The 16,749-nt window shown below is 37.2% G+C and overlaps 1 protein-coding gene across 2 annotated transcripts in view; it reads left to right on the top strand.

Annotated features, from left to right (window-relative positions):
- Positions 1 to 16,749, top strand: part of FBXL4 (F-box and leucine rich repeat protein 4) — a gene marked incomplete at its 5' end in the record, with an annotated part of 54,298 nt that overhangs the window by 10,878 nt on the left and 26,671 nt on the right. For both annotated transcript variants that reach the window (XM_079716510.1, XM_079716509.1), the window contains 2 exons: positions 1,383 to 1,725; positions 10,348 to 10,592. In XM_079716510.1, coding sequence (XP_079572636.1) covers positions 1,383 to 1,725; positions 10,348 to 10,592 — 588 coding nt within the window. The remainder of the gene's footprint in view (positions 1 to 1,382; positions 1,726 to 10,347; positions 10,593 to 16,749) is intronic.

Genomic DNA, 16,749 nt, shown 5'->3' with positions numbered 1-16,749 from the left:
AGCATATGAAACATTTTAAGTGTTATTAGTAGTCAGTGAATTATAAATTATGTCACAGAGACCTGGGTCACTGTGAAATTAAAGATTATTTTTAAAAATAAAGAGTGCTTTCAGTGGTCATTCTTACATACTGTTGGCATAAGCTTCTTTGAAAGCAGTTTGTAGTATGTATTGGGAGACTTAAAAATGTTCTTAATCTTTGACATAAAATCTATGTAAAAGTTCTGCTAGCTAAAGTAAATAAATAGAAATAGAAGTATTTATTGAAGTATTTTTGTGTGTGTTTTTAATTTTCTCTGTTATATTAGAAAACAATATTAGAGAAATGGTTATTTATGCCATATATTGGAGAATATTATATATATAATGATGCTATGTTACGAAGAATCTTTAAATAATTTTGGAAAATAATTTTTTAAGAAGACCTATATAAAGACATGGAATATGAGTTAGGCCTTGAAGAAAAGATGGGCAGATAATTGTAGGTTAGGCATTTCATTGGGAGGGGAAGACAACATGAGCAAACACCTTCGTGTGGAAATAAGTTTATTATCTGGAAAGTAATGATTAACCTGGATGAAAAGTAGAAGTTCATTTTGAAGGAATAGGAGAAAATGTTATTCACCTGTTACGTGTTAGCTACTTGCTAGGTACGGAGGATACAAGGATGACTAAAAGATGACAATAATGGAAACTTAGGAGAAGGGCACATATGAGACAATTTCATGAAAACTTTGATAAAATGTAATGACTGGATAAAAGAAAATCAAAGAAAATGATAGTTTTGGGACTTCCCTGGTGGTCCAGTGGTTAAGACTCCACACGCTTCCAGCACAGGGGACGCGGGTTTGATCCCTGGTGGGGGGATCTAAGATTCCACATGCTGTGTGCTGTGGCCAAAGAAAAATATAATGAAAGTTTTGAATTTGTATGGCACCAGTAACAGAAACAGAGAAGGAGACCTTCGTGAGGCAAGGTGAGAAGTTAAGTTTCCACCGCTGGTTTAGGGCATGCACACAGGAGTGCTTTCTACTGTGTGCTTTAATACTTGGTGTTTACTTTATCTGTAAAACTGAATGTTGGTCATGTACCTTTGACTACCTATTCCAGTTTTTAACTTACCAACGTGAAATATGCCAAAAAGGACCTTCTAAGGAGTTGTAAAAATAATTTAAGTAGTAAAAATATTTTAAGTAATAAGGTCTATGGCATTTAGGTTTTAAATTTTTTTCATGTCCTGGAAACAATTCTTGGTTTGATCCTATCCACCTTGTTTAATGCTTTTGCTTCACACTGTAACGTATTGGGCTGGGCCCCTAACATTAAGGTAACAGTAAATCTCATTCTAAACTGTATTATAGGGAAGTTTCTTTCTTTGGCAGATGGGAGATTCTTTGGACAGAGAAACCTACGAAGGTGAATGCTTCCCAGGCTCGCCAGTTTAAACCTTGTATTAAGCAGATAAATTTTCCCACAAACCTTATACGGCTGGAAGTAAATAGTTCTCTTCTGGATTATTACACTGAATTAGATGCAGTTGTATTACATGGTACAAAGGACAAGCCAGTGCTTTCTCTCAAGACTTCACTTATTGATATGAATGATCTAGAAGATGACTATGAAGAAAAGAATGGATGTGGAATGGACAATCTGAACAAAAAGTTTAGCAGTATTGCCCTCAGGGAAGGGACAAGGAATGGATATTTTGATAAACTACCTTATGAGGTAAGCCAAAGATATTCAGTAGCAATATTGGACATACTATCATTTAAAAATGTTTAGATGTTAATGTTTATTTTGCTAGATGTCAGAGAAATCGGAGCATTAGCAAGGTATACATAATCTGATGTATTGTGTATTTTGATTTTGGAAAGACTAGACAAAATTGTGTTCAGTAACTTCACCACCTTTGTTTTGGATTGACTTTAGTGATTCTGGATAAACTATTAAATATATGTTATTTTGTCACTGATTAACAATAACCAAAATACATAAAGCAATGATAAATTACACTCCACTTTAATTCATAATTACACAGTGTTAATATGGGCAATATGTGCTTAACTTGATACCGGTTATATTAAAGATGATTTGCTATGAAAAATAAGAGTATTAATAAGACTGTGAGAGAAATGCTTATTCTGTTTAATAGTGTGCAGTTTCTCCAAGTGTCATATACTCTTCTATACTAACTCTATTCTGTATTCTAACTAGCTATGATTTTTGGTCTAGGCAGGTATAGAGTGCCCTTTACCTAAAGTCTTGTTTTCAGTGTGTCACTACAGGGGCCTTTCCAGGGTATATTTAGCACTCCTGGCTCCCAGGCATCAACTGCCGTGAGCACACCCCCTGGGGTGAGAGTAGGGCCAGGCATTCCTTCCCCTGCTGAGAAGAGCTGTGTGTGGTTACAAATAATAGAATCAGATCTTTTAAAGAAAATTTTATAAACTTAAACTTTCACCAGTTCAACTATCCCCCTTCCACACTGGTGGGTATTTCAGGTTTCATTGTAATAATACAAGTAGCTTAACTTGCATGGAACAATAAGGTAGCCTCTTGAGTGCCTAACAGGAACTATAATGCCTGGTCAACATTTCACAGTTCAAATGCTATGGTACATCCTGTGAAGTAGCTAAAGTTGCCACATAAAGATGAATTTAAGGATCCAAGGTAATTCAGTCAGTAAGCCATGGAACCAGGATCCAACCCAGGCCTTCTAGGTCAAGTCTTGTGTTATGGAAGGAAGCTTCATAGGTGGACAAGACACCCTGGCCCTTAGAGGGAGGAGGGAGGAAAGATGGAGGAGCAGCTGAGCTGGGCGAGAGGAGCGTGGGATGTTGACAGTGTTGTTCCCTGGGGCTTCAAGGAGGGTCTGTCCTGGCAGCAGTGGCAGCAGCTCATCTGGAGGAAGCTCACTTCCTTGATTCTTACCCATTTCCCAAAACTACAGTATAGAGATTTAAATTCAACAAATGTATTTTAAAGAGTGTGTTGAATTTTATCCAGATCTGGTAAAATGCTTAACATATCACATTCAAATGAATAACGGGAACTTCAGGCAAAGGGAAGAGAGTGTCCAAAGGTGAGAAGAAGTGAAACTGTGTGACCTGTTTGGGAACTCCAGTATTTCACTGTGGCTGGAATAGGATTTGATAGCAGAAGCTGCAAGAGATGAACTTGGACACAGGCTCAGGGCTGCCTCGGTGCATCACTCCAGAGGCCACCTTCCACGCAGATGACAGTGATTGGGACATCCCAGTCCTGGCAGTGCACAGGCCACCCTGCCACGTTGTAGAGGGCTCTGTGGGTTTTACTGAGAGGTTTGCATTTTCTCTCTTGAGCCAGTGGTCCTCAGGCTGCTGTGTCTCTCCTGTACGCAGCAGAATCAGTTGAGGGGAGTCATAGAGACCTTAGATTTTATAAATCGTTTACTTTTGATAAAAAATTAGAACAAATCCAAGATGATACCTATAATAATTTCACACTCACTTTCTTGTGTTCTCTGAATTCTTCATATGCTTTTTTTAGTGGGAGAGAAAGATGTGGAATAATAGCTAGCATTCCAGAAATTATCCATAATATGCAGGCATTTTTGCACATGCTTTGGCCCACAGTTAGAATGATTGCCCAGGTGTTTGGCCTCATGTAAAGTTTGTTTTTCGTATGTGTCATGGTATGAAGAAGATTGTGAACCTTTTCTGTAGTCAGTAGGGAAACATTGAAAGTTTTATTTACTTTAAAAGAAGAATAACAAAATGAGATTTCCTTCTCAGATTATTCTGTTGGTAAATGAAGAATAGACCAAAAGGAGGTCAAGGTGGGAAGCAGGGATACCAGTCGGGGAGCTACTGCAGAAGTTTAGGCAAGAAGTTATGAAGCTCTGGGTACTGGAAGGTTGGGAAAGGAGGTAAGCCGGAGGAGTATTCTAGAGATGCAGAAGGTAGAAATTAAAGTAACTATTGAATGTGGACATGAAGCAGAACATCACAAGGCCTTTCAGGCTTCTGGTTGAAATGACCTGGTGGATGGATATGCCATTAATCATAAACCAGTGGGTGAAGGTGGAAGGGTGCATTGACTTGGAGGTGCCTGTGATTCATCAAAGCCAACTTCTCTGATTGAGAAGTTGACAGTAGGCAGTTGCTATGTGAGATGGAAATGCAGGAGGCAGGTCTGAGTTTACATTTGTGTGAGTCTTCTCAGAAGAGGAGAGGGCTACCATGGTAGATGAAACTGACCAGGAAAACTCTGAGGGTGTGAATAAAGGGCCAAGAAAAGAATTCTGGGATTGCTAACATCTAAGAGTCCAGTAGAGGAAGACAAGTCAGAAAAGGCACTTGGGCCAAGGATGAGATTGTCTTAAAATCAACGATAGGATGCTAAAGAGGTATAGAGAACATAAAATGGGTGTGGTCGGCCACACCACTGCAGAGAGCTCAGTGACAAGTGCCCACTGGTTTTGGTCATCGGGAGATCTCTGATAATCCTTTACCATTATCAGTTCAATGGAACTATGACCGTAGGATGAGAGATGAGAAAAACCTTACCATATCTGGTTAAGGCATCAAGGAGCAGGGGCGAAGCAGAGACAAAAAGTGTCTGCTCTCTGAGCATAAGCAGAAAAATATTTCTGTTAATATACACCAATCATGGGCAAGACTGTCCACCAATAGTGAATAATACTTGGCATCCTAACACTCCACCCCTTCATGTCACACTCAATAACGCATATCAAAATGAGGAAGAGTATGAAATTATTATAGATATTGTTTGCTCTAATTTATCTTTTAAGAGGAGAAAAGACGAGTGGCAGAAGATGTAGCAGGGTGGGAAGGTTTCTGTTTGTGATGCAAGCTGGGAGAGATTTCAGTATGCTTTTATGCTGTAGGGAAGGAGCCAATAAAGAGTAAAAGCTTCCAGTACATGCAAAGGGTTTAATCAATACAACAAAATCACATGGACGAAACCGAGAGATAGAATCAGTCGTCCTGAAGGACATTAATTAGCCATGATGAAAGCAGTACAATGCATAAAGAGTTGATGCTGCAAAACACTGAATGATCTCACAGTGAGTAAAAAGAGAAACTCTTTTTTTAAAAGTTGCCCAAATTATATAATCCAAGTTATTTAAAGGAAAAAAAAAACCCACATTTAAATATGTCAAGTGACATAATGTTTCCTTAGTTGGAAATAATTGTGTTATGAGTAGAGTGGGTTTTAAGGGCAGATCAGCTGTGTTTTGAGACATACAACATCTTACTTTCAGCATGGTGTCAAATGGTTCTTTAGGCTAGGATACCCCCATATAAAAACATCTTTTGACAGACACTAGATACTAGATGAGTAATAATTAATGGGTATTATCTTGTGGGCCTAAAACCTGTTATCTTCTGCTTAATCAGAATCCAAAAGTGCTTTTTCACATGCCAATGTCATGGTCTCAATAACTTCATTATTCTTTTTCTACTTTGAAATTTACTTAAAGTATAATATTAAGGATCAGAAAATGTTTTCACACAATATACATCTTTTAATATTGGTGACTTTGGAATGATGCCAGCAATTGCTGGGAGTTATTTAAATTATAAATCATCTGGAAAAAAGTAAATTATTTATCCTCTGATACATGGATATATTTAACTTTTAATGCCTCTTTTCACTAACTGCTTAAAAGTTTTACTGAAATAGGTTTTAATATTGTAGTTAAAACAACAAAGTTTTAATTCATTCTACAAATATTTAAGGTCCTACGGTTGCCAAGCCCAGATGGCTCATAGGTTCTTTCAGACATTTAAGAAGTGATCAAATCTTGTATTATTTAAAGTCTTTCATAGCATAAAGACAAAGGAAAGTTTTTAACTTCTTAGTGAAGCTGTTATAGTACTCTAGCACATAAAAATAAAATTACAGACCAATTTTACTTCTGCAAACAAAATATCGTGAATAGAATTATTTTAAAATATAATACAAAAAGTTATTCAGGATGTACTCCTGGAATTCAAGGGTGTTTAGGTATTAGAGAATCTATATGATAATAGTACAGTGCTATAAAATAATATCATAGTCAAAGGAGAAAAATCCTACGATCGTCTCAGTAGATGTACAAAATTGTTTGACAAATGGAAGCTGGATAGATATCCAAATTTCTATCAGTGTCTGTTAAAAAGTAAATACCTTATTAATCTATCTACGAATTGTCTGCTACCAAATATTAGTAACCAAAAGCTAACATCATATTTAATTATCAAACACTAGAAATGCATGGTTCAATATGGTAGCCACTAGCCACATGTGCTGTTGAGCACTTTATGTCTAATCTGAATTGAGACGAACTGAAAGTGTAAAATACACACAGGATTTCAAAGACTTAATATGACAAAAAAAGATTTAGTATCTCAGTAATAATTTTTATGTTGAACACATGTTGAGATGATCATTTTAATATATCTCATCAAATAAAATATATTAAAATTAATATCACCTATTTCTTTTGAATTTATTTTATTTTTTAACTTCATTGAGGAATAATTGACAAATATAATTGTATATATTTAAAGTGTACAACATGATTTGATATACATTGTGTAGTGATTACCAAGATCAAGATAATTGACACATACATCACCTCACATTGTTAACTCTTTTGTGTGACTGTGTGTAGTGAGAATGCATAAGATTTACTCTCAGCAACTTTCAAGTATACAGTACTGTATCATTAACTAAACTCTTTTGACTTCTAAAAAATTGTAATTACTAAAAATTTTTTAATTACATATGTGCCTCACATACAATTGAAAGTCAGGAACAAGACGTCAGTGTTACTTAACATTGTTCTGGAAATACTATCCAATGCTGGAAGATGGGAGAAAGAAATGAGAGGCGTGATTTTTGGAAAGAAGGCTGTAAAATTATCATCATTTGCAGACAATATGATTTTGTATTAGAATACTCAGGAGAAGAGACCAAAAACTATTTGGAACAATAAGTAAGTCGGCAGGTTACAAAGTTAATAGATAAAAATCAGTAGCTTTAGGAACTCTAGGATCAAAAAAGGTCATTAAATGGTAAATCATGCCACGCCCTTGAGTAGGAAGACACCATGAAGTAAAGATTAAAGATGTCAGTTTTCCTTAAAGTAATCTATGTGTTCAATGAACTTCCAGGTAAAATGCAAACATAATTTGTTGTTTGTTTTTTAATAGAAAAGTTCACCTAAAAACTATGAAAATGCTCAGGAAAATTCTGGAAAAGAAGAGTGATGGAGGGAGCACTAGTCCCACCAGATAATAAAGCACATTATGAAGCCATAGTACTGATATTTGTGGATCAACAATGAAGATAGAGTCTCATTCGCAACCAAAGGATCTGGTGCATTCCCACACATAAACTTTTAAAAAGTCAGAACAAAAGTTATTTATTTGACCCAGAGGGCTATTGATATGGGAGAAATAAATGGAAGAGAATAGAGTCTAGAAACAGACCAACAGGAAAGAAGGGAACATTGGCAGTTCCCTTGGCAAAGGATTACATTTCTGTAGTTAAAAACAAAGCAAATAGGGCATTCCCTGGCAGTCCAGTGGTTAGGACTGTATGCTTTCACTGCCGAGGGCCCAGGTTCAATCCCTGATCGGGGAACTGAGATCCCACAAGCTGCGCAAAACAAAACAAACACAAAACAAACAAACAAAACCCCAAGACAACAGTGCCATACTATTTTTGTTTCTGTTTTATTTTATTTTTTCCTTCTCCTGCTTTCAGAATGGCAACATTTAAAGTATTGATACCAGTGCTGTCTAGGTTATGAGTGAACGGGTACTTTTATGCCCTGTTTGTGGTAAATTGATGCAAACATTCTGAAGGGCAATTTTGTGTTTATATCAAAACTTTTAAATGCATGAAATTTACCCTAAGATGTATTTGCAAAATTTGCCAAGATACACAAAATGATATTGCAGTGTTATTTATAATAGGGAAAAAAGCAGGAAATATATCAATGAGAAATTAGCTGAATTAGTGTATCACATCTGTAAGGTGGAATGGGGTGGATTTGTATGTGCAGATATAGAAATATCTACAAGATACATCATTCAATGAGAAAAGTAAGGTGCAGAACAGTGTATAAAGTATCATTCTTTTGGTGCAAATCCAAGAATAGAATTTCATACATACTTATCTGGAAGAGATCAGAAAAACTGTTAGCAGTATTTACCAAGGGGCAGAGGGGTTATTAGATTGGAGGTTGGAGAGGGAAAAACTCATTTTCTACCTGCCTTCAGTGTTTGGATTTTCTAATATTTTACCTGAATTTTCTTTTGTTGTTTGTATAATTTGCTTGTTGACAATTTGCATGTCATCAGAATGATGAGGTTTTAGACTAATTTTTTTTTTTTTTTTTTACACGGGCCTCTCACTGTTGTGGCCCCCCGCCCTGCGGAGCACAGGCCCCGGACGCACAGGCTCAGCAGCCATGGCCCACGGGCCCAGCTGCTCCGCGGCATGTGGGATCCTCCCGGACCGGGGCACGAACCCGCGTCCCCTGCATCGGCAGGCGGACCCCCAACCACTGTGCCACCAGGGAAGCCCTAGACTAATTTTTTATTTCCTTACATTTCCCTGTTTTTATAACACATACACACACACCTTAATGTTATTTTTCAAAAGCCCAGTTCAAATGTTAAAAATAAATAGCAGGGATTTCCCTGGTGGTGTAGTGGTTAAGAATCCGCCTGCCAATGCAGGGGACACGGGTTCGATCCCTGGTCTGGGAAGATCCCACATGCCGCAGAGCAACTAATCCCACGAGCCACAACCACTGAGCCTGCGCTCTAGAGCCCACTAGCCACAACTACTGAGCCCACGTGCCACAACTACCAAAGCCCGCGTGCCTAGAGCCTGTGCTTTGCAATAAGAGAAGCCACCGCAATGAGAAGCCCACGCACAGCAACGAAGAGTAGCCCCCCGCTCGCTGCAACTAGAGAAAGCCCACATGCAGCAACGAAGACCCAATGCAGCCAAAAAGAAATTTTAAAAAATAAATAAAATAAATAAATAAATAGCAAAAACACCCCAAGCCTTCTTATACTCAATATATGTATTAGTCAGCAATCCTCATATTTTATATGTACTCTTCAAGCTTATTTTAAATATGTTGTTGTCACTCTTTGTCATATTTTGGCCTCAAACAGTGTTATTCTGACCTAAATTTAATACTGGGCCCGCATAGTTAAATAAATTGACAAAGAGCATTTAGGTTAAAGGGCATAATTGCAAATCAAAACGTATAGCTAGATAAATACACTGCATTAAGTAAGAAACTCAACCTTCTCTCTCATCTAAAGATTTTTTTTACCATTTAGCAAATATTTGATTTTTTTTTTTCTTAGTATTTCTTGGTTCAGAATAGGCTATTTAGCAGTGATTCTTTGAAAATTAGTTTAGGAGCCCCCGACTGTTCACCATTAAGAAAAAAACAAATCTTGAACTAGTTCAAAGAAACTATTTTAATTAGAGATAAAAAGCTTTTTGATTCCTGCTCCTTAATACTTTTTTGTATCTGTTAGCTACTCCCTAGTCACTGCCAGTTGCCTTAAGCAGGCCCCTGATTCCTCTTCCCTGGAATCTACAGTAGCCGCCAGGCGGGTTTCCCTTCTGCCTCCAGTAGTGCCCCCTGCAATGATCTTTCTAAACCATAAATCTGACTCTGTCACTCTGCAGTTACATAAGTCCCTTCAAGACTCCTCATTGCTTTCAGAATAAATCCAGGCTCCTCTGTGAGGCTCTCTGTGACCCAGTTCTTACCACTAACTAATCTTTCCCCTCCCCAGTTTTGCCTCTCACTCTTTAAAGCTGAGCCTTGCTGGTCCAAGTCCGCTTTCACTGTGGTTAGGCCTGTGTCTTGGGTCAGGCTCTAGTAGCGGCCTATGCGTCTATCCAAGCTATTAAAACATATCATCGTACCTATCAGTCCCCACTGGACTCTGGAAACCCTGAAAGTGGGAGCTCTTCTCACTAGTGTTTGATGTGTAGTCGATGTTTAGTAAATGTTAAGTCTGTGAAAAATTGTATTATTCAATAGATTACCAAAATATATCTTTGCACTGTAAAAAAAAAATAGTCGACATGAATTGAATATACTTTGAATGCTCTTGAAATGTAGTATATATAGCCTTATGTATGTATGGTTACTACTGATTTGGATAATTCTGTTCAATGTTGATTTATTTAGTATGTGAAAGTATTGTTATAAAATGTATGATACTGTCGTTCTTTATTAGATCATATCATATGCTTCAAAAAGTGATACTGTTTTTTCAGTCTGGGTGATCTTGGTTTCTCTGTTTTATGTAGCTCATTCAACTGATTCTGAATCATCTGACACTACCAGACCTGTGTAGATTAGCACAGACTTGCAAACTACTGAACCAGCATTGCTGTGATCCTCTGCAGTACATCCACCTCAATCTGCAACCATACTGGGCAAAACTAAATGACACCTCTCTGGAATTCCTGCAGCCTCGCTGTACTCTCGTCCAGTGGCTTAATTTATCTTGGACTGGCAATAGGGGCTTCATCTCTGTTTCAGGATTTAGCAGGTTAGTGCCAAGCCTTGTTGAGGTTATTTAAATCATCAGGCTATACTTACTATGTAGTAGTTTTGATAATAAAAGTTTGAAATTATATATCATGTACTTTAGATCATGTTCAGAGTGCTTCTGCTTACAAAAGTGGATGAGTTAGTTTCACTGTCCTCTTCAGCTAGACTTCATAAGATGGAGGGAAATTATGCCCTTTACCTCATATTTTTTAAATCCCAAGTAACTTTCAACAGAGCTCCTTTTTGTCTTTCTCATATTTTCAGCACAGATGATTAACACATTTTAAAAACTATTTCCAAATCAAAATCTACCTCCCTAATGTGATTTGTCAGAAATGGAAAACAATTTATTATAGAACATTTTTAATTAAATCTTAATTACATGTGCAATACATCACCCAAATTTAGAAGCTCATTTAAACTAATTATGTTGAAAATGCAATTGCATGTTAAATAGGCGACCACACTTGCAGAACTGCCCAGGTGTTTCTGCTCCTTTCTATTTAAGCATTTAGTTTCCTTACTATTAAATGTCACCTGTTAAGCATTTGAAAGCTTGCACGAGTACATATTCATTTAGTAATGCCATAGTCTTTTTTTTTTTTTTTTTTTTTTTTTTTTTGCAGTACGCGGACCTCTCACAGCTGCGGCCTCTCCCACCACGGAGCACAGGCTCCGGACGCGCAGGCTCAGTGGCCATGGCTCACGGGCCCAGCCGCTCCGCGGCATGTGGGATCTTCCCGGACCGGGGTACGAACCCGTGTGCCCTGCATCGGCAGGCGGACTCTCAACCACTGCGCCCCCAGGGAACTCCCCATAGTCATTTTTCTTGTGAAACAAACAGGTGTTTTTCTGCTAACCTTGATGGTTATTCTCATTGTATGTTACAGTATAATCCGTTTCATTAAGTTAAATAACGAAGAAGTAGACACTTTGGGGAAATTACCTGTTATTTTTGATTAATGAATAATCTATCATGTTTTTAGAAGTTAGAATGAACTACATCCCTCCCTACACATATCCCCAGTGGATACATTCCTGAACGGTGGTTTATGAATTAGAAATCTATATTTTGAGCTTTGTTCCCCTTGGCTTAAAGTATAAAAATAAAGATGCAGTTCCAGAAATAAATATTTGATACCATTAGATTCAGATGAAGTCATGTTTGAAATAGTACCAATGTGTTCAAAATGCTAATATTGATAATTTATGCATCAAAGTAAAAAATAAACACAAGCAGTAATGGCTTATAGCACATGTTGAAACCATGGATGCACTGAGTTTCTTTCTTTTCTGCCAGAAATAGAGCCAGGGGAAGGGGTTCTTAGATAAAACATGCTGGGATTGTGGGTCAGAGTCTAAAGATTTTACAACAGGCTATGTATACAAAATTCTTTTTTATTATGTAAATTTGCTTAAAAGGGTATATATATATATATTATATATATTATATATATATATAATATATATAGTAGAAAAATAAGGCATTTCTTTTTGGCAGTGTGATTTTGGTAAATTTTTATAGAATCCACATTTTGAAAATTGCTGGATCTTTGACAGCTCTCCAGTGGAACACAAGCTTAGTCCTTTCTACTTCCTTTTGCTGCAGACACACACACCTCATTGGCTAATTTTCCTCGCTATTAATGGGACCAATAAGAACTGAAGCTAATGATGACTGTGGGTATTCAGAGCATGCACTATAGATCATAAACCAAGACTAACTGACTCTGAGAGCAGATAGAACCATTGGTATCAGTAAGCATTATTGTACATTATAAGGACTTTTGGGTGTTTTAATCCCTCATAGCTCTTTTTTCAATGTTTCCCACCATTAGGAACTTACTGTTTGTTTTCACTCTTGGTGTGTAAGGCATTATGGTGAGTGTCGTGGACCATGTAAAGAGATAGATAATATAGTTCCTGCTACAGAAAAGATAAAGATGTAAGAAGAAACATTTAAACATATCCTTCCTATATTTTTATAAATAAAATAACAAGGAGGCAACTAATGAGTTAAAGAAAATATTGGTAATGAATGGCTGAAGTCCAGCTTCTTTGGCAAAATGTTGCATATAACCATGGTATAATGAATAAAATGTAGAGATAGTATTAAATCAGCTTTTAAAAACTTGATGTAGCTTCTTCGGGTGCATGAGCAGAAACATAAGTTGTGAGAAGAAAACTTCGCAATGCTATTGTTAAAATCTTAGACACGTGATGGATAAAGATCTTCTTTTATGAGGTTAAAGCTCCAATCTACTTTCTCACCAGCAATTTCTCTTCCATTTTCATTTCAGCCATTTAGTTGCCGTGGGGCTGTTTAAATAATCACAAAAGTACATACATAAATTTAAGTTTTCCATATTTCACAGGAGTATTTCAGCCAGTAAAACCATAAATCTTGATAGCATTCCTTTAAGTATAGTCATTGTTCTCATTAAGAAAATAAAAAGGTTAAATAACAGGGAGAGAGAATCTTTTTTTGGGTGGGAGATACTGGCGTTTTGCCTACTGATTGCTGTTGGCCCCCTTGACTTGACTGCTGAATTGATAGTCATTATGGCTTATAGGCAGCATCCCCAGAATAAACAATAAATATTCATGGCTTGATTATTAATGAATAATCTATGAATAAGTGTGGTCTATTTATGCTCATTACTGTGAAGAAGACTTACTTGTAATACTTTAAAGAAAAAAAGTACATTTTTAAAATAGAGACCAATGATGATGAGCTTGCTTTTTGAGTAAGTCTTTGGGAAAAGTTTGATATAGTTTATTTTTGTTACCTAAAAACCTTATCTTCACAAGCTGGAATTGTTTCACTGGATTTTAAAGAACTTAGGAATTTATTTTATTCAAAATAACAGGGAAATTGGAATAATAAGAACTTAAAACTTTTAATCAGTTATTAAAATCCTATTCTGTCTACAGATTTGTGATTTGTAACTTCAAGTACTGCTCATTTATATCATTAGTCATTAAAATCACATCTACTGTAATTCCACTTTTCTCTTATAATACACTTCCGTAAAGTCTTGGATATGCCTTTGCCTCCCTGCCTGTTGGTGCTCTGAGGCTTAATCATTATCATTCTGATGTTCAAAAAGTCTTAGGTTCTATTTAGTTTTCCTCTATCATTTTTCTTCAGATAGTTGCTCAAAATAATCACCTTGAGCTCCACCTCAGTTATGTAGAGATTTCTATCCCTCACCCTTCTACTTGTTCCCTTCAGAAAACATTATTGGATGCTTTCTAGATTCAAGAACTTGATGTTTTGACACAGAGCTACAGTTTTCTGGAATAGAGAGCTTTTTGCTTATTCATATATTTGTTTATTCAGTTGCCTGCCTGTGTTTTACACTGTTGTCTCTTTTAGATGGTCAATTCCTAGAGATTAAAGACAATTTAAGACTTTCTTTTCCACTTCCTTCTACCATTGCTAGATAGTACCGTACACAGTTAAGCAAGAAGTTTTGTTTTGTTTTTAATTACTTTATTTTGGATCAGCTATAGTAAATAATGCTCCAGCTATTTGGGATTAAAATTATCTTAAATATACTGTCTTATAAAACTCAAGTGAGGGTCAGCTAACAAAACATGAGATTAGCAATCAGAAGCCGTGGATATTTATACCTAATTCTCCGCTTTACCTTGATACTTCAGGCAGCTTGTAAGGATTAGTGCCTTTTATTTTGTGATGAATAAACTCAGATTAAATCATTCATTCATGTGATGTTAATTATTTTAGGGTGCAAGTTACCATTTAGTAAATTACTTTTTATGTACTTATATTAATCTAGACAAATGAATTCACCTCATAAAGATAAACAATTTATTTCTCTCTCCAGAGACTCCATTTCTCGTAGCAAGAAACCTCGTTTGGGATTGTTTATCTGAACTTAGGTCTTCTCTTAATACCCTCAATATCAAGAAATACTTGATGAGAATTCATAACATGGTATGAACAGGCTGCAGGAAGTAGACAAGCTATAATTCTCCTTTCAAGTGACCAGTATCACAATTGAGATGAATAAATAGATGACCAAGACAAAAACATGTATGTAATTATGCATTAAAATAAAACTTTATGAGGAGCATTAAGGAAAGAAACAAGAGTTGTGTTCAGCTAATTAATTAATTCTGCTGCTAATTCTGCCTTCTTGGAATGGAAATATTATGAAAAAGTAGGTAGTGTAGATCTTGTAAGTTTAGGAAGAGAGACTATGGGGATATTGACCAAATAATCTCAGTAAAAATATGCAATATAAAAAGGAAGAGAGAGAGTCATAAAGGTAGATAAGCATGATCATTATCCTTATTGTGCTTCCAAATTTTTTCATTCAATCAATTTGGGATGTTTTCTAGTCTATTAACAGTTGGCTTTCTGGTGATTTACTTTCTATCTTTAGAAGGGAAAAGTTCATTAATGAGAGCAAAGAGAAAAGAAATGTCAAAGTATTCCAAATCCAATACCAAAAAGAATTGTAGAACAAAGTGCTTTGCCAAATAATGAAGACCTTCAAGAGATAAGATGCCTAAAGATTTTAATTTTAAGAGTGAATATACTCATTTAACTTTTGTAATCTGCAAATAATTTTAGAAGTATCAAATCAAAATAGGATACTCCAGATCTCTGACACCCTACATTCATTTCTAGATTGCTAGCTTATAAATAGTGAAGAAATAGCCATAACTCAGAGTACGGTAAAAATGTTAATTTTGTCATATTTCTTAGGAGTTTGACCCTCTTAAGGGAAAAATTCTCTGAGTCCCTAAAACTTAGTTTGTTCCAGAGTAGAGGAAATTGAAATTCTTCAACTGAATTTTCACCATTGGAAGATTTATTCAACAAAGTCATCCAGTGTTTTTTACATGCCTGACATCATGCTAAGTACTGGGTACACCAAGAATCTGTTTCAATTGCTGAAGGATTTGAGGCACCTTATAAAACTCAATGCAAACAAATCAGTATGTAAGGAAACTGTGGTTAACAGAAAAATAAATTATGGTTGAGAAATAGGTGAGCCTGAGTTCAGTTCAGTATGAAGAAGGTATGTCATCATGTAGTACACACTGCCTCCCTTTGAAATAGGTCCTGAGTCTGAATATTGAGCACAGCATTCAGTGCCACCACCGGATCCAGTGCACCATCCTCTCTTCCCTGAATACGATCGTGGTGTCCTGAGGGTCCCCCTGTTTTTACCCCTGTTCTCCTTCAGTCTGTGCGGAGCACAGAAACCAGAGTGACCCTGTTAAAAATACAAGCAGGGGCTTACGTGGTGGCGCAGTGGTTGAGAGTCCGCCTGCCGATGCAGGGGACACGGGTCCGTGCCCAGGTCCGGGAAGATCCCACATGCCGTGGAGCGGCTGGGCCCGTGAGCCATGGCCGCTGAGCCTGCGCGTCGGGAGCCTGTGCTCCGCAACGGGAGAGGCCACAACAGTGAGAGGCCCGCGTACCGCAAAAAAAAAAAAAAAAAAAATACAAGCAGGTTGTGCCACACCTCTGCTCGGCACCCTCTGATGATTAAGGATCCCATCTCCCTCAAAATAAAAGCCAGAGTCTTTATAGGACACACACTCTGAACTGCCCCGTACCTCTCTGATCTGCTCCCCATCTCCCTCACTTTGAGCCTCCTGACAGCTCCGTGCTCTAGGCATTGTCTGAGCTGTCCTGCCTCAGAGCTGCTGTGCTTGCCCCTCCCTTCGCCTGGAGTGCAGCTTCTCCAGGGAACTGCTTTGCTCACCCCCTCACTTCCTTTGGGTCTTGATTCACCTTCTCAATGAGGCTTCCCTTACCACCCTGTCTACCCTTGACACTTCCTGTTGTCCTTCTCTGCTTTAATTTTCTCCTTGGCACTTTTCACTCTCTAATATACTATTAATTTTACTCATTTAATTTATTTGTTTATGGTCTACCTCTCCTCCCAAAATGTAAGTAAGCCCCATGAGAGCAGGAGCTTTGCTTTGCCCACTGCCAACTTCCAAGTGCCTAGAGTAACATGTGGGTCGTAGTTGGAGCTCAATAAATATTTGTTGAGTGAATGAATTAAGGTGCTTGATGCAAACTGGCAATTTAGCTACTATAATACAAAGGACACAGCAGTGAGACAGGTCGGAGGAATTTAAGGGGAGGGAATAGCGAGAGGACTATC

The sequence above is a fragment of the Hyperoodon ampullatus genome, assembly GCF_949752795.1.
Source record: "Hyperoodon ampullatus genome assembly, chromosome: 12".
Taxonomy (NCBI): Eukaryota; Metazoa; Chordata; class Mammalia; order Artiodactyla; family Ziphiidae; genus Hyperoodon; species Hyperoodon ampullatus.
This window is presented reverse-complemented; position numbering and strand designations above follow the sequence as displayed.